We start from the raw sequence: 18,265 nt of genomic DNA on the forward strand, positions 1-18,265 counted from the left end.
CCCATGTCTCATAAAACGTGCAAACAAGAATGGCTGGGAGGATGGATGAATTTTTTAGGTCGCATTGTAACATACAAACTACAGTACAGCTAGCCATTATTGCACCAAAGATACTGCCAACACAAACTAAATCCACTAAAACCACCAAATGATGGTTTGTATCATTCTCCATGCTCGTCATGTACACCTACATTCAGTCTGATAAACGACCAGTGCGTATAGACAACCTTTGGTCATTTCACAATAAAAAGGCAAATCAAATTTTATACAGGTGTATATTTTAATTCATTTTAAAAATGTTTTACATTAGCTGATAAGAGTTCATATTTTCTGTTACATTGGGTAACACCTGAAATGATCTGCATAGTAACGGTAACATTTTTGTTTTGTTGTGAAATTGTCAGGTGCAGGTAGCAATGTCACGTTTCAAAGACAATCACAATACGTGCAGGATGCCCAGCCAGAAGCATTTCTTGATTGACTTGCAGCAGCGTGATGCTCTATATTTTGTGCATCAACAGTTTTGTAAGTGTAACTCAGAAGCAAAAACAACCTTAAATGCTTGGTCAGTGCCTCAGCTGGTTGAAATCAGCTGACTTTGACATCACTGGAGCTACACCAATTTATACCAGCTGAAGGTCTGGCCTGGATTTTTCAGAATAAAATGTCTACTTTGTGGCCACTCCTAGAATCCTTTCTGTGACTTCCGCGGGAATCTCTAGTGTGTTAGGAATGCAGGACATGGCTCTTAATAATGAATACACTAAATTAATGCTTAGAGGAAAACTCGGAGTGGTAAATCTTCACTCCAATACCCAGCTCTTCACACATGTATGGAAAAGGAGTGCTGCATATGTGGGGAGAGTAAAATGTTGGGGTTTGAATATGAGAAGAGAATTTTGCCCTCAGCATGAAGCTTTGACTGTGAAGAGTGTTTTCATCTCCATTTGGCCATTATACTGTAGATATATCATGTGTGTGTCCTCACCTACAGAAAAAAAAGTGTTTTTGCTTTGTCTACCTGATACGTACTCAGTTTGGATGCATCCTGCCATCTATCCCATGTGTTTGTACTGAGATCTGTCTCGAGGAAGTTGTACCTGGTTGGCTGTCAGTTTGTGGTGGATATGGTAAATGCAGATGGTTATCACGATCATCAACCCCAATATCAGACCCAAAATTAGAGGCAGGGTTTCTTCTAACTGTTCCCTCTCGTCCACTGGACACTTGTGTTCTGCAATTAGAGAGAAAGAGATGATGAAATTTTGTAAATATTAACTTGTTCTGTAGTGTAACATGAACTTCACCAGTGAAATAAAGCTAACTGAATAATGCCTACAGTGAAGTCATATGTACAGAATAAAATCATGTTCAGTAGCAATGAAACCAAGGAAAATCAGTAGGTGTTGGCAGCTTAACTGTTCTAAAGAAAACTATAGTAGCATTGACCACTGCAGGCCCTGGTTCAGGACAGCACTTAAACACATGCTTAACTTTCAACAAGTCAGGTCTATTTATTATTATTATTATTACCATAGCACCTTGGTCTGTCTTAATTGTCTTTTTTATTCTTTAAGTGCCTTCCTTTGCTGAAAAGTGACTGCAAAAATGGCCTCCTGGGGGCTTGTTGTCTCTTGACTCCAAATCACCTTTGTTTGGTTTGCAAATTAAAAAAAAGGTTGGTTGGTTCTCCCTAACCGCCAGCCCTGTGAGTTCACTTCAGGATCTGATAGTGAAGCTGAGTTATGGCCTATTCATCCCTCCCCTTCTATAATCTGGCCCAGTGCAGGGGTATTAGCACTGTAGTTACAGCTGAACGGTGGGGCACGCTTTGATTTCCAGATTAACAGCCCTGGATTTTGAAGTCCTTTATCTACATCAGGGTTTCTCAAACAGGGGTCGCCACTTGTCTAGAGAAAGCCCCTGGCATGCCGGGCCGGTTTGTTTACCTGCCTCGTCCACAGGTCTGGCCAATCGCGGCTCCCACTGGCCACGGATTGCTGTTCCGGGCAAATGGGAGTTGCTGGAAGCAGTAGCCAGCATGTCCCTTGGCCTGCGCCACTTTCAGCAGCTCCCATTGGCCCGGAGCAGCAATCTGCGGCCAGTGGGAGCTGCAATCTGCCGGACCTGCGGACGCAGCAAGTAAACAAACCGGCCCACCCCGCCAGAGGCTTTCCCTACACAAGAGACGACGCCTGTTTGAGAAACTCTGATCTACATATTAGGGAAAGCGTGAGCAGCTGCAATGACATATCAATGTGCCTACATCTTGTCCTGCAGGGACTATCCTGAAGGTGAAAGCAGGTAGTTCAGTCTTTGATCCAGCTCCAACAGAGCTACTATGTTGATGTATACCAGATGCAGAAGATCTGAAGATCTGAACCAGAGTGGTCCCATTGAGTTCAGTGAGATGGAATGTGGGAGTAAAGACACCCTGGATAAGAACTCTGCAGGATCAGGATGAAGATGTCCACTAATGCAAGTGAATCCATGCCCTACAGGCAACAGCCACAATTTCCAGATAAATTGCATATGCACAGTTTGCAAGCTCTTCATTTGTTCAATGCTTAGTTCAATGGGGACCTCTAGGTACAACTGCAATATATAACCATTACATACAAAAAATGTTATTTAGATAGCGTAGTCAAGCACTCAAAAGTTAGGAAATGCCAGAATCTAGTTGGTCTGTACAATCTTAACGTGATGCCCTTGTGCGTATGCATTATGATGCAGTCTTTAGTTATACGATCACATCATATTTTTTCCGCAGCCTTATTCACTGAACAAGCTGAATAGCACTCAGGAGGCTGAAAGGGTGCTGCTAAAATTTTGCTGACAGTGCAAATGACAGAAGAAAAAAATTGCAATTTTCAAAAATCTCTCTCTCAGATTTTCAGGGGGGAAAGCAAAGGCACTTCTCTGGCCCCAGGGCTTTCTCCCTGCCAAACTTCAAATGCCTGCTGCAAACAATGGAGGTGTAGGAGCTTCTCAGATAAAGGTTGTGTGAATCTTGATGAAAAGTGTTAGACAACCTAAATACTAGTTCCCCACGATTATTAAAGATAGTCAGGCCTGGCACCCCGGTGACTTGACTCCGGAACACAGTCCTCTACCACTAAAACTAAAGGAGAACTCCTCTGAGTGATGTGAATCCCTTATCCTCTATATATACCAGCCAGAAGAGGGCATAATCACCCACCCATGCACAAAGCCAGGCAGTTACTGCAAGAACATTGCTCAATTCTGACAATTTGAACCAGCTGAGAATCTGCCACTTATTACTGACACAATTCCTGGTTCTATTACCACTTCTTTGAGCTACTGAGGCTCATAAAGCAACTATTCAAAACTCCGGCTACAAAAAGCAGCTGGCCATGGAGAAAGGGGCTAATCTAGCTGAGGAAATAATTCTATTATTAAGCTTTTTTAAAACAAAAACAAAGGCGGCAAGAAAAAAACATTGATGTGAAAAGTATTGTAGCCATCTCCTTTTCACTTCAATCCCTGCACTGTTTTTGCCAGAACAGTGATTAATCACCAGTTCTCTGTTATAGACACGGCCACAATTGCTGCAGTGCAGTTATAAAAAGAGGGAGGAAGTGGCTACTGGTTACTAGTCAGGATTCAAAAATTGATGCCAGTGTTTGGTTAAAAACATTCCTTCCATCTAATGACAGTCAGAATCCCATCGGAATGGTGTTTCCAACCTACAGGCATATGAGCACACAGGCATTCCGTGGTGTTGAACCTGCAAAGGCTAGCGTGGAGACCAGCGTTGAGTGTGGAGAGGAGCCAAATAAGGGACACGGAAGCCAGAATTACATAGCTCCAGTGGCCCTAATGACCTATGCGAGCAGCGCAGAGGAGCTGCAACCACTCTGTGCCCTTGTCTCACATTTAAAGAATTTAGGCCCAAATCCTCAAAGATTTTAGGTGCCTAAATCCTGCAGGAATCAGCTACTGTGTGCATCGCGAACAGTTAGTTTACAACGTCTGCTGGCTTCAACAGCAAAGCTCGTAAGTTCCCTGCATCAGACCTGTTCAGCTCACCGGACCTCCACACTTCACCGCCAAAATCTTAATGCCCTTGTCTCGGTACTGAGCAGATCACTGGTTGCCGGACATATACACCACACTGATCTTTAACAGCACATCTTACAACGTAACCAAATTTTCCGCTTCACTTGCTCAATGCCACCATGTCAAACATCTTAACTCCCTTATTTTTAATTCATTTTTTCCAAACTAAGCCAAGCATGTTCTCTGCAATGAGAACTGTTTACCAGCCGAGTTGCACATTTCAGTCGTCAACTATTATTTTAAGCAGAAAGAAGTCACAAGAACATTGTAACAGGAAATATGTATTTCTTGCAATGTTTGCGTAAGTGTAATGGGTGAAAAGAAACTGATCGCTTAAAAAAAAATCTTATTGTTTAACAAGTCCATAATTTAGCCCAAAGGCAGTAATCTAACAGTTTTTTTCACACTTGATAAGAAGCAGACAATGATAACAGAATGCTAAGAACCATATGATTCTTGTCTCTTTAAACCCAGCCAATCAACTAGTTCAAAGTCTGTAATGTTCGTAATCATCACAGACTATTGACTGAGGAAGCTGCCTGGCCAATGAAGTTGCTTTGTAAATTCCTAAGGGATCTATGGATGAAAAGTGCTTTATAAGAGCAAATAATATTGTTATTATTTATTAAGTCATTTTAATTCACTCTAACTCAACCCAAAGCAAATCTATTTAGAGCCCCAGGCCAAAACCCAAGGAAGTCACTAGAAAGATCTCATTGACTTCAGTGGGCATTGGATCACGCCCGGAGAGCTTTGCAAAGCATCACACTATATTTGCTATATTTGCTTTTGCTTTAATCTGAGCTTCTCTATTCTTATTGTAAATTCTCTATTCTTATTGTAAATCATATTGTAATTAGCCCACTTTAGTCTCAGATAGTCGGTTGTGGAATTTCCTGTAGACTGTCCTGGGGAGGCATCACCTTCAACCTCTAAGAAGAGACAGTGGTGGAAGAGTGTCTGGTTAGTTCAGTCAAAAATGATTGGGGAGTCATCTTCCCTGGTTGTGTTTTGTGCATGGGTAAGTCTATAGATCACAGAGTGAGAACTAAGCTCCAGGGAGCTATATGACAGGTGTTAGGGGGTGTGGACATTCCATAAGTCCACACAGACTGGATGCACACGGGAAGCAAGTGCTCAAGATGGCCTCCGGACCCAAGAGTGAGGATAGGTGGAAAAGGTCAAAGACTGCTCTCTGGAGTTCTTTGGTGTGTAAGTGAAAACGGGCTGAAGAAAAAGAAACTAATGCAAATTACTTCCCAAATCCTTTGTGTGGCCCAAGAGGGATCTTGCCCTTCTGTGACTACCAACCACTGGGTCAACAGAGAGAGAATGGAGTGAAGTGGAGTGGGGAGGGAGTTCCACAAGGGTGGGTTTGTAGAGTCATTAGCAAGGCACCTATCCTGCACAGGTGAGATTTTCAGCTTGATGAACATGTTCCTTTCCTTGACTGACCCTTTTATTCACCATTTCAGAGTGGGACACCGAGGTCTTGGTTATCAGTGGACTCAGAGAGAGTCACAGAAAGATAGAAATGGAGAGTTGGAAGGTCATCTAGTTGAACCTCTTTTTCTGAGGCAGGACAAAGTAAACCTAGACCATACTTGACAGGTGTTTGTCTAACCCAAGGGTCGGCAACATTCGGCATGCAGCCTATCAGGGTAATCCACTGGCAGGCCATGAGACAATTTGTTTACATTGACCGTCCGCAGGCATGGCCCCCCGCAGCTCCCAGTGGCCACAATTCTTCATTCCTGGCCAATGGGAGCTGTAGGAAGCAGCAGGCTGCAGAGCTGTGCTGGCCGCCACTTGCTGCAGTTCCCGTTGGCCGGGAATGGCGAACCATGGCCACTGGGAGCTGCAGGGGACTGTTCCTGTGGATGGTCAGCATAAATGAAATGTCTCATGCCCCACCAGCGGATTACCCTGATGGGCCATCTGCCAAAGGTTACCATCCAAGGTCTAACCTGTTCTTAAAAACCTCCAATGACAGGGATTCAACAGCCTCCCTTGGGAGCCTATTCCAGAGTCAGGATGTGGCCATGTGACCGCATATAGTGGAAGACAGGTGAGTTTTAAGCAAGCACGTGTTTGCCGGGGGAGTTAAAATGCTATGGACTCTGATTGCTCACAGAATAAATAATCATGCTTTCCATTTATATAGCACCATTCGTCCAAGGAAAGCAAAGCACTTTACGAGCACTGAGACTCACACCGCCTCTCTGTGGTAGGTAAGTGCTAGGACTCTCCTCTTCCAGGTAGATGAAACAAGGCATGATGCAGAGGTAAAGGGACTTGCTCAAAGTCAGCGGAGCAGTGGAGGACCCAGCAATAGAACCCAACCCTCCTAGCTCCCCAGCCCCTGCCCTCAGCGTTGGACCACAATTTTAACAGTGGGCCAGTCAAAAAATTTCAGCTGGAACATTCTCCGATCAGAAAAGAGGATTTCGTTGAAATCAATGTTTTCTGCAGGAAAATCAAAATGGAACGTTTCAATTCCTATCAAGATTAACTTCTGAGTTTGCCTAAGCCACTGGGGTGTCTCATGGGGACCTGCAGTTCTGGGTCCCTCGTGCCCATATTCCCACCTATGGGCCCTATTCTCTGGCTGGCTACACAGCTTATGATGCACTATGGTATCTCCCTGTGACTGTAGCATTACAGTGCATCATGAGTCACATAATTCCCATGAGTGACAATTCACGTGCTCATTGAGGGGAGAATACCCCGCCACACACCACAAATCTCCTTTCCCACAGTAGCAGGGAAATTCTTTTGGCCAGTTCAATAAAGCACAAAAGCACATGTGTAACTTTTAAGCATGTGAGTATTCCCATTGAAATCAGTGGGATTTGTCACACTTAAAGTTAAGCATATGCTCGAATGCATTTCTGGATCAGGCCACAATGCCCACCACCTTGCAGGATGGAGCCCTTTTGTAAGCAAGAAACAACAACTTGTCCTTCTTGTCAATTTTTTTTGTAAGCCAGTTGCTCAGCAAACAAAGACTGTCTGGAATACAACTCCCCCCTCAACTCAATGGTGAGCACTGATGTTTATACTTTGAGAGGCAGGCTACTCAGATGTCATTTATATATCTGTACCCTAAAATATATACTTTGCACAAGTTGATATGAGTTATTTATGCAGGGTGATTTATTCCTTAGGAGCGTCATATTGTCAGAGGAAGAACAAAGTATTTATTGAATCATGCCTTGGCTTCTGTGGGGAGTGCTTAGCTTATACTCAAGAGAAGGATAAAAACACATGGGCTGATTTTCTTCTCATTTATGCTGTTTACTCTGGTATAACTCTGCTGAGTAATTCCTGACACACGCAATGTAAGAGAGATCAGAATCAAGCTGCCCTACAGCTATGCCCTGTATAAGTTGATAGTAGGATTTTTTTTCCCCGTGAGTACCTATATTGTGTCAGGATAATGGCTAACATGCACATTTACTCGTTCAGCCTTCTGTATTAGAACAGACATCAATGAGATAAAAATTAGAAAACAGTTCCCCTACCCATTGCCCTGAACCAGCAACATATAGGGCCATATTCAAAGTTGTTGGAAAGATTCCCATTGACTTTGCATTTGCCATGATGGGCCACATCTGCAGAAATGTTCAATGCTCATATGTGGCTAGATTTTGAAAAGAACTGAGCACCTTTGAAAAATCTGGCCCTTAGGTAGGTACCTCTGTGGTGCTTCTAACTCACAGCCTCCAGATCCCAATTCCACCCCAGTTCCCATCTCCTTAGTGCAGTGTGGGGACATGTCTTCTTTATAGGATTACTGTTTTTTGGTTTCCCCTTCCTTTATGGGACTTAGCTGTACAGTATAAGTATCTTTATACCAGTATAACTGTGTTCATATGAGGAGATTGTTCTGCTTTAACTAGACCAGTATTGTTAAAACAGTACGGTTATACTAGGGATAGGAAAGTAGAGGGCCATGTGGCAAATATAGGCTGAACAGAACTGGTTGAAAATGATCCGTATAGTCATCCCAAAAAAGTGGGCAATTTTTATTTCAGTAAGAAAACAAAAACTGAACTTTTTTGGTTTGTTGGGGGAGGGTTAATTTTGGGTTTCCTCCCCCCTTCCTTTATTTTTAACTGAAATTTTAAAAGAAAAATCTGTTTTCAAAACAGGCCGTTTTTGTCACAAAACAAAGTTTCAAACAAAAAGCGTTCAACCAGCACTAGTGTTGGGAATAGAAAAAGAAATAAAGCAATGAATGTATTTATAAGGGTTGAGGGAAAGGGCTTAAAGACAAATATGTGCTGAACGTGTAATAGACATTCTGTTGGGTTGGTTAACCAGTAACAAATGCTACAATTCTCTACCAAATTCTGTGGGAGGGTTCATAAGCCAGTTTGTCAATGGTAAGGACAAGAGTGCTCGCTATTTAATTCATACTGACATCTCTGTTTTAGAAGGGCGCCGGTCCTCCTGCAGATAAAAGTCCCTTCAGATTTAGCAGAGCTCTTTCTCAGTTCTAATATATTTTAAAGTATTATGTGGCTTGTTCATAATTAATAGAAATTTTACCAAATGTGAAATTAATGAGTTGCAAAGGAGCAGATTAATTACTGTAATTTAAGACTAGCAGGAGATCCCAAGCTGAACAAATAATAATAATGCACAATTTATAGTTACATACATGCCCTATACACAGACGTCCCACGTATGTAATAATGATATGCACATGATAAATGGCAGAACTATTTGTTAAATGGTGGAGCTATGTGATAACTTACATCTGTCTGGCATCTCTGACCACCTCATCTGTACTCTGCCTGCTATTTACTTTCCCTTGGGACTAATTCAAACAGCCACCATTCAAAAAAAAAAAACCTCACAAGCTTGCCAAATAAATATTACCTCTTTTCCTCAAAAGACAGAATTCCCACATGCAATTACAGTGTCCCTAGACCTAGCCTGGGTAGTGTCGAGTCCTGGACAAGTGACGCATTTACATGCTCATTATGGTTCAAAGAGCCGCGTTGTGCCCTTAGAAAATCAGGAAAGGCCTTTTGTGAAAGGTGGAAGTGCTGGTTGCTGGCCTACTATGGGACGAGATAGCAGACTTTACAACTTGGATATTATGTACAGACAGAAAAGCTAGACTGGGTAATTTTAATAAGAATGTGCATATTTTAGTTATAAATTTTCACCCACCCCCGAGGCCTGTTCACTTGTACCCATCCCACTAGGAAGCCTCGATTTGCAGGTGGAGGGATACAAAAAAATAGCATCTGAAAAGTGTCAAAAAGTCTTTGAAATGTCTCTAATATTTTTTCCTGTAAAGTATGTGGTCTGTACAGAATACATGGTGGTATGGCATGGTATGGAGGATTTATTTGCACCTATAGAGAAGACAAATAATTCACTCCCGTCTTCACTATGAGTAATGCAGCCATCTCTAGCTCCGGCTGAGTCAGGGCCTGTAACAGTGTATGTTCACTATGGAATGTGGGGGAATAGGACTTGTAGTAATAAGCACTGTGCTTTGCAGTAAGTGTTTGTGTTACTACACTGTGAGCTATTGCCCACAGGTAGAATTACACAATTCAAGATTTTAAATGTTACGTTTGACAAGTAACGCCACCCTTTTCTAATCACCAGTTAATGAGTAATGGATCTGGCTACTCTATGTATTATTTATTTCACCTTGCTTAGGAATTATGATAGAGTTAATTAATCCAGTAAAGCTGGAATTTGCAGGGGACTGATTCTAAAATACTAACTCAGGCGAAATTACCATAGGTCCAACTAAACCTTTATTTAACGTGGTATAAAACTGGAGTAGCTGTAATTCAGTCAGTGGCATAACTCCAGAGGCACACCAGAGAACAGAGCAGAATTTGGCTCTCTGGGAGTTTTGCCTGAGTTATAAAACAACAGGCTCAAGCCCCATAGAAATATCTTGGATGAAATCCTGGCTGCATTGACATCAATGGCAAAACTCCCATTTACTTCAATGGGGCCAGGATTTTCCCTGTAACTATTAATATACTGAATGTTGAACTAAGCATTTCAGGTACAAACATATGTGCAGCAATAAATAAATTAATAAATAAAAGCCACAGTACAATGTGCTAACAGCAGATTCTGAACAAAAAAAAAAGCAGAGAACAATACAGTCCTGACAATATTTTCTGTTAAAATATTGATCATAAAGTGGACCAAATAAAAAAACAATGTACAAAACACAAAGCAGCTTCGGTCTATTCTATATTTTTAAAAATACTACATTAAAAGAATTAAGTACTGAAAAGTGAGGAAATGACGAAGTTACCCACCCATCTGTAATTTTCTACCTGTGAATTACAGGACACTGACTAATTACATGACCTCCAACTACTTTTCCTGCAGGTTCCCTGCCTTGTTCAGTGCACAAGATGGACGGTACTCAGTGGCAAAGACAACTGTTCAATATTTCTTTTTATCTTCATTGTTCAGTGGGAGGGTCCATGTTTCATTTGCTCCACACCCTCCGAACACTGCATTGAATAAGGATTTCTTTCTTTCTCTTTCTTTAGTGGCTTTAGTGTAGATTCTGTGAACCTCAGAAACATTAATGAATTTTATCCTCACCAGACCCCTATGCGCTTGGGAAGTGTTATTAGGGTGATTTTACAGAAGGGGGATTGAGACACAGGGAAAATGAGGGACTTGCCTGAGGTCACACAGGAAACCTGGAGAAGAACTGAGGATTGACCCCACATCCCCAGAGACCCAGTCCGGTGCCTTTTCCTCTTCCAGATCCCTGCTGTATTCACAATACTCCATGCAACAAATGCATTTCTCTGGACCACAGACCAATTCATCAATAGCCCCCAACTACTTCAGCACCTAATTCCCAGGAGGAGTTTGGAAGCAAGGATCATAGAATCATAGATTATTAGGATTGGAAGGGACCTTAAGAGATCATCTAGTCCAACTCCCTACAAAAAGCAGGACCAATCCCCAAATGGCCCCTTCAATGATTGAAATCACAGCCCTGGGTTTAGCAGGCCAATGCTCAAACCACTGAGCTATCCTCCCCCTCCTGCCCCCATGTGTGTTTTCATACAGCACATCAAGTCTGGAATGTCTTTTTTCCTGTGAAAAGTTCCAAGGCTGTTTACAGGCACTAACAGGATCATGCTGAATGTCCCAATAAAGGCCTGATCCTGTATAGACTGCACATTCAAAACTCCTATTGAAGTCTCTGGGAGTTTGGGGTGTGCAAGAGATGCAGGGCTAGGCTAGAGATTAGACTCAAAATGATTTTGCCACACATTCCTACCTTCGCTGAAGACAAAGTCAGCACTGATGTCAAAGGGCTGAATGCGGACTTCTGACAGCAAGAGAGTTACGGTTCTCTGGTGATCGCTGGTGATGAGGGAGATGGTCTGCTGAGCTTGGCATTCGTAGGATTTCCCAGCGGGGGTGAGTAAGGCAGAAAGGTGGTGCGAGTTGGCTGTGTGCTTCCCAGCTGTTGAGCCCACATAAACAGCAGTGAACCAGTTAGATCCCAAAATCTGGCAGTTGCCAGCGTTGCTAAAAACACTAACCCTGTGGAGATGTGCCTGGATTGCAGGGAGTTGGGCATGTGCTTTCATAAATCGATGGCTACTCTTGGGGCTGGATTGTGCCTTCTAAACAACACAGAACGCTACTAGGAACTGCCGCAGAGCCACTCCCCCCACGGGGAGCTCCAGGCAGCATCGTGGGAACTCTCTGGTGAGCAGAATAGGGTCACTGCACCAAGCGTTAGGAACATATACTTCCCTCTATTCCCAGCGTAAAGGGGAGACATTGCTCCGCCTTTCTCAGTGCAGTGATGCTAGCAGTGCTGGCCACATAGCGGGCTTGATCCAAAGCCCATTCAGGCAAATGAGAGGTTTTCTATGGCTCAGACCCCATATTCCCAGCACACAGGCAACAGCAAGGACTGCGGTTACACGTTGCCTCTGTATTGGGTGCCAGGAAAAAAAAAACAGCTCAAGACACTCAGTTCAGTACTCAACCTAGCTCTTACTGCGTTTCCTGGAAATAAAAAAGATCATTGGCCAAGTGGAAATAAGGCAGAATTTTCTCATTATGTCAAACATATTTCTGTATACAAAGATTGTGCATGATCAGCTGTATGGAATGATAAATAACTTCTGCCTTTCTGATCATCTGCAGCCCTTGTGTTCATCATTAGGTTTCACATAATAGAGAAATAGGGCTTCATATTTGCTCAGTGTGTGACGGTTAATGTGTGTGGGGCTGTGAGTTAGAGGCATGTAAAATAGTCACTATCAGAATTCAAGGTTGTACATTGTGTTACAGAAGCAAAGAATCCTGTGGCACCTTATAGACTAACAGACGTTTTGGAGCATGAGCTTTCGTGGGTGAATACCCACTTCCTCAGATGCATGCATGGTATTCACCCACGAAAGCTCATGCTCCAAAACGTCTGTTAGTCTATAAGGTGCCACAGGATTCTTTGCTGCTTTTACAGATCCAGACTAACACGGCTACCCTCTGATAATTGTGTTACAGATTCATTTATGAGAGGTGCATTAAGGTATGCAAACCCTTTTGGCGTGAACTTTATTTTTCAGTTAAAATGCACCAGTTTTCAAACCTAAAATTCGATGTTCTTTGTAGAAATGGGTAAATGTGCCTTTTTTCCCCAAAGTGAGGCCAGCATTCCCATTGACAAAATGGGAAGCGTGATGTTATTCCACATTTAATATACTGGCCATTTCATCAAAACCAGGAATTAACGGGCTTGCTACCATTGTAAAAAAAATAAGGCGCCAATCCTGTATGAGAGTAACTGAGCCGCCAGTCTCTGCCAGATTAGAGCCTTACAGGGCAAGAAGTTTTATGTGACTATCTGCAAAACAAAAATGGTGTATTTTGTACCGCTTACATGCATGTTTATAAACACACAAATTCCATATGCACGCACAGGAGAAATGTGTTGCAAGTTGGTTTTTTAAGACATCTCTGAGCGATGTGCATGGAATTGTGGATGTCCCCATATTACAGAATTATTTTCAAAAGTAACTGAACGTATAGAATGTATTTCCCCAGGGTTTTGTGCTTGGAAGAGAAATGAACTGCTGGTGGTTAAGAATGATAAACGTGATACCTAATTGAAGCCAAATAGTGTCTGAAATATTCAGAGGCAGCGGCAATTATTAGGACAGAAAAGGATAGCTCTGCCTTTCAATTTATTAAGAAAATGGTGAATCACAGAATATCAGGGTTGGAAGGGATCTCAGGAGGTCATCTAAAAGCCTGATCCTGTATCAAAGCAGGACCAATCCTCGGCTAATTCATCCCAGCCAGGGCTTTGTCAAGCCTGACCTTAAAAACCTCAAAGGAAGGAGATTCCACCACCTCCCTAGGTAACCCATTCCACTGCTTCAAATTCCCCTCAATACCATCTCACTGAGATGCCTATCGTTCATGTACCGGAGGAGGAGGGAAAATATTAAAAGAAACAAACTAAGATGGGTGAAGGAAGAAAGACTGAGAAATGAAACTAAAGATGGGAAGAAAAGCGTGTGTGTGTGTGTTAAACCAGCAGTACCAGTGCAATTCCCTCTGCCCCAACATCAGAAAAGAAAACAAGAGGTAAACGTTCATCCCTTATTACCATTTAAGTGATTCAGTCCAAAGATGGTTTCCTTCAAATTAACCGAACATAGGACCTGAATCCTGTTCCTACTGCAGTCAATTGCAAAACACCCACTGATCTGCCTGGGAACAGGATCTGGTACAGCAACTGCCAGCCGCAATGATCAGTGGTGGAGGAAGAAACTGAGGCTCTAGCAAAATCTGAGAGGTGGGCTCTAGGGACTGAAAATACAGGCATTTTCCTACTCTCCTGAATGCCGTATAGACCTGCCGCAGTCCGCAATAGCGGATGCAGAGAGGGGATGAAGACTGGGGGAGTTTTCCAACCTTGGTTAGAAAACGCCCTCAATTCACCCCCCAAAGACAGAAGCGTTGTGTTTAAGCTTTGCCTGGCCTAGCAAGCAGATTGGGGGAAATACGGTTTTCTCGCCACGGCAAGGAGACTATCTGGTGACTGCCAGCAAATTGTTCTATATATCAAATTAAAACGGGAGGGGATCAGTGTAGCAGTTAGGGGGGAAATGAGTTTGTCCCCATGCTCCTTCTTTGTCTATCCATGCTCCAGGCGTGGGTGGATCGTTGCATTTCATGGACATGGCCCATCCGCTGGGAAGAACGGACTATTTAGCTGTAGACCGATATTTTATCTGTAATTAAACTGGATTTTAATAAACACCCCTCTGGATTTCATCAGACAGCCCTGCCCCCTTTCGCTTTCCTCCCGGTGCCCCGAACATCTCAGGGACTCGTTCAGTTTCCTTTTTTTTTTAATTTTCATCTACAGCTACGACCCCGGGGACAGCAGCCCCTTGGCCTGCGGGGGAAGGGTCTTTTCCAGGCAGCACTTACGATTGACGGCATCTCTGAAGTAGGTGCGCTCCGAAGAATCATAGACAAACTGGATCTTGTTCATTTTCCAGACCGCCTCTTGCCTCTTGGTTGTGTTGTGGCTTTCCTGCCAAGACACCATTTTAACAAGGCCGTTTCAGTAAATGAACTCTCCTGCCATTCAAATGTACAGCTCGCGGCGTTTTGATCAGGCGTGCGGGTCGGTTTTTACAAGGATCGCATCTCACTGAGCACGCACCGAGCGCGGGATTTCCCTGCCAGTGGGTTTCCCTGGGACTTGTTCAAATGAAGCCGAATTTAAGACTCCGGGCTGCTTTCGCTGGCATCGCATGTCTGCGGTTTTTGGTGTAAAGGGAAAACAAAAAGCAGGACGCTGAGGCACACAGCAATCACCCGGTCACTTACCTTTACAAAATACAGCTTGAGGGTGTAAACTTTGTCTAGCCAAGAGATTTGGAGCTCCGATTCGGTAGTGTCACATTTCCCCCTCACTTCTGCTCCTCGGGCAAGCGGAATCTCAGCTTCTTCTGTTATCAGCTGAATGTGCAAACACAGCACACGTTCAACAACCGACAAGAAAGGCCGGGTGCCCTACGCCACTCCCAACGGTTAATGATTCGGGACAACAGAAGGGGATCGTTTACATGGGCTCCGGTATAAACTAACATCAGAAAAAAGTATCTGGGGTAGCCGTGTTAGTCGGTATCCACACAAACAACCAGGCGGCACCTGAAAGACTAACAGATTTATTTGGGCATAAGCTTGGGTACAAAACCTCACTTCGTCAGCTGCAGATGTTATCAGAAAAAAAGGTGGCCCTTCCCCCCAAACCCAAGCAAAAAATATGCCCTTAAGGGCAGGCGCAAGAAGAGGAACATACAGTAATGCGGCTACTTTTGCCTATAGGGAAGCGGGTTCTTTCCTGACGCTATTTCCCGGCACTGACAACTTTCGCGGTCCAAAAATGTCAAACGCGGCTGCATTTGCTATTCTTAACCATTTGTGCGGGCAAAGCTCATGGACACAGAGAGGGGTTTTCAATCAGCATCGAGATCTTTCTCCCTTATTGGCGCTAAAATACGGTTGGCTCGCCAGATACACGGGTTTTGCATTACCTTGCGGACAGGCAGTGGAGTAATTAGCGGGACGGGCTGAGATCTTCATTTTGAACATGGTACATTATGGTATTGGCTTTCTGGCCCGAAGCTAAGCGACCATACCACGTCCCTTTCTAAAAGATCAGCCCCGCGAGTCGAAAGCGGGACCCCACCAAAGAAACCTAAATCCCTCTTACGTCGACATAATTGCTGGCCGACACATCGTAAGGGACCATCAGTTTGGCTGCAAATTCGGCCATCAGACACGTGGTGCCGTTGTCCCGCACCACAAAAATATCCTTTTCGGGGCTGGTGGAGAGCCCGGAGAGGTTCTCCACTTCTTGCTCGGCCCCGATTCGAGCCATGGCATCTGCGGGAACAAAACAGATCAGTGGAGACACTCGTGTCTTGCTGGCGGCTCGGTGCTCCGCTGCGGAGCTTGCAGCGCCCTGGGCAAAAAAGTGACCCCTTTTGCCCTACTCTTCTGCAGCCAGGTACCCCACCCCCCACTTAAGCCCTTTGCATGAAATGAATCGGGCTTTATTGCAAGCCCTTCTCTGGGCCAGGCACCCGCCTGTAACGCGTCCCCACGCGGGGCTCCCAGGCAGCCGCCCGAGGACGCTTGGAGCTCCCCACTCGCTCGCAAGCCGGGCAGGTCCCACCGCCAGTGGAGCCGGAGCCGCAGCCCCAACCCCAGCCCCAGCCCCAGCCTGCCCGCCCGGGTGAGCTCTACTCACGGACAAGGCACAGCAGGCTCGGGACGCGCAGCAGAGCTGCTCCGAGCCTCACATCCATGCTTCTCTCCGCCGGGGAGTCCTGTCGGGGGCCGGGCTGCGCTGGCGGAAGAGCGAGCTCCCGGCTCTAGCGCTGCACTGTCAGGCTGCGAAATGCACCAGACTGGCAGCGTGGTAGGGAGCTGGGGGGGGGGGGGGGGAGGAGGAAGGGGAAGGAGGGGGGTGGAGGATTGCCGGGTGGCGGAGCTGTCCAAGGTATTCCCCGCTGCAGCACAAAAGCAGAGGCTAGTTCTGAGCTGGCCCCTGGACTGGCTCGTGCCCGCAGCTCTGCAAATGGATCCAAACGCTTCGCCTGCTGGGGAGACTTAATGGCACGCGTAGGAGCATGGGGGTGGGGGGGACCGGGACGCCTCCTCGGGGCTCTGCCACTACTTTTCCTGGGGCTCCGGGGAGCCTGTGAAGGATCCTGCTTCTGCCCTAGACAAGAAACTGCGAATGGCAGTCTTGGAGCCGGGCCCTTGCTCTATAAAACGGGGTGTCGAAGCACTGCGGTGCTACCCATGTGGTGCCCCTGTAGCCCTCGCTCGCTGTAATTGCGCTAACAGCAAGTCGAGGTCTCTGGTGGTGTTTGGGGGGGTTTGTTTGGTTGGTTGGTTTTTGCATAGGCTCCGCCACTGATTGCCCCTCAAATAGCCTAAGGGCGGAGAGTACACCCGCCCCCCGGCCACCTCTAACATGGCTGCAGCGGACACGATGGGCGCTGGGATCTGGTTTGTGGTGGGGCTAAAGGAGGCATTCTTTGTGCTGAAACAGCCATCATCCCTCTGTGCAGGCATCTTAACCAGCAGTCAGCCCGATCCTGCCTGGGCACAAGAACAGGGCCGGGTACTTCAACGGAGTTACTCCAGTTGGCGATCCGAAGTTGGCACCAGGTGCTTATTAATCATTGACCACAAGCTCTGTGTCCTCAAAGACACCCACTGAGGTTTAAGACTTTCATCTACTTTCTTGGGGGGAAAAATGTAACTGATCTCTTCCAGGAGTGTCTGTCTGTGAGAGAGAGAAAAAAGTCCCAGTTAAAACAGATTCAAATGATCCCATATTGGAGGGAAAGAAGGGATCATGGGCATTTTAGATGAGTTTTTAAAACAATAAGTGCTATGACTATACATTGATAGAAAAGTCAAAATTGGCTGAAGTGAACCATTCGGTCTGCATTATTTGCATTTTCCGGCCCCCCGTTGCTATCCTGGCTAACAGTAGATTGTGCTGGGATTCATTACCACTGGCCTTATATCAACAGAGAGAGAGAGAGTCACTGGATTCTCCATCGTATGAATTGAGCCGTATCCACCGGTGTCACTGGTTCACTGAAGTTAATGAAACTAAGCTGAATTCCAGCAGCTGAGGATCTGGCCCAGAGAATCGATCTTGGAAAAGGTGACAGCATTCCAGGAAGGTGTGGTTAAAAGGCAGCCGGATACATCTGATAGAGCACAGTCACCCTTAATGAACACTGCAAAATGGTGTTCGTTCCAATCCCCTGGTTTCACACGTTCTTACAGTATATTTCTGAGCCATTCATCTTTTTAACTTGACCTGTCATATGCTTGATCTTAGCCCAAAGGGGAAGTTTTCTACAAAGCTTGAGCAAAAATCCTTTCAACCATGTTTTAGCTCGGAGAGGATGAGAAATGGTTTGCTTTTCCCCATAGGAAAACATTCTAATTACACTTGAATGTTACTGCAAATATATATATATATATATATATATATATATATATATATATATATATATATATATATATATATATATATATATATATATACCCAAATCCAGCACCCACTGAAGTAAACGGGAAACCTTCCAGTGAC

At 44.7% G+C, this 18,265-nt stretch overlaps 1 protein-coding gene across 1 annotated transcript; it reads right to left on the bottom strand.

The window, feature by feature from the left end:
* Positions 1-276: 276 nt before the first annotated feature.
* On the bottom strand, positions 277-16,926 carry LAMP5 (lysosomal associated membrane protein family member 5). The gene is made up of 6 exons (XM_030558018.1): positions 16,394-16,926; positions 15,854-16,026; positions 14,965-15,096; positions 14,560-14,665; positions 11,378-11,566; positions 277-1,234 (listed from the first exon to the last, which is right to left on the bottom strand). Exons 1-6 carry the CDS (start codon positions 16,449-16,451, stop codon positions 1,056-1,058), a joined length of 837 nt encoding a protein of 278 aa, XP_030413878.1. The 5' UTR covers positions 16,452-16,926; the 3' UTR covers positions 277-1,055.
* Positions 16,927-18,265: the final 1,339 nt, after the last annotated feature.

Source organism: Gopherus evgoodei, chromosome 3 (genome assembly GCF_007399415.2).
Source record: "Gopherus evgoodei ecotype Sinaloan lineage chromosome 3, rGopEvg1_v1.p, whole genome shotgun sequence".
NCBI classification, from domain to species: Eukaryota; Metazoa; Chordata; order Testudines; family Testudinidae; genus Gopherus; species Gopherus evgoodei.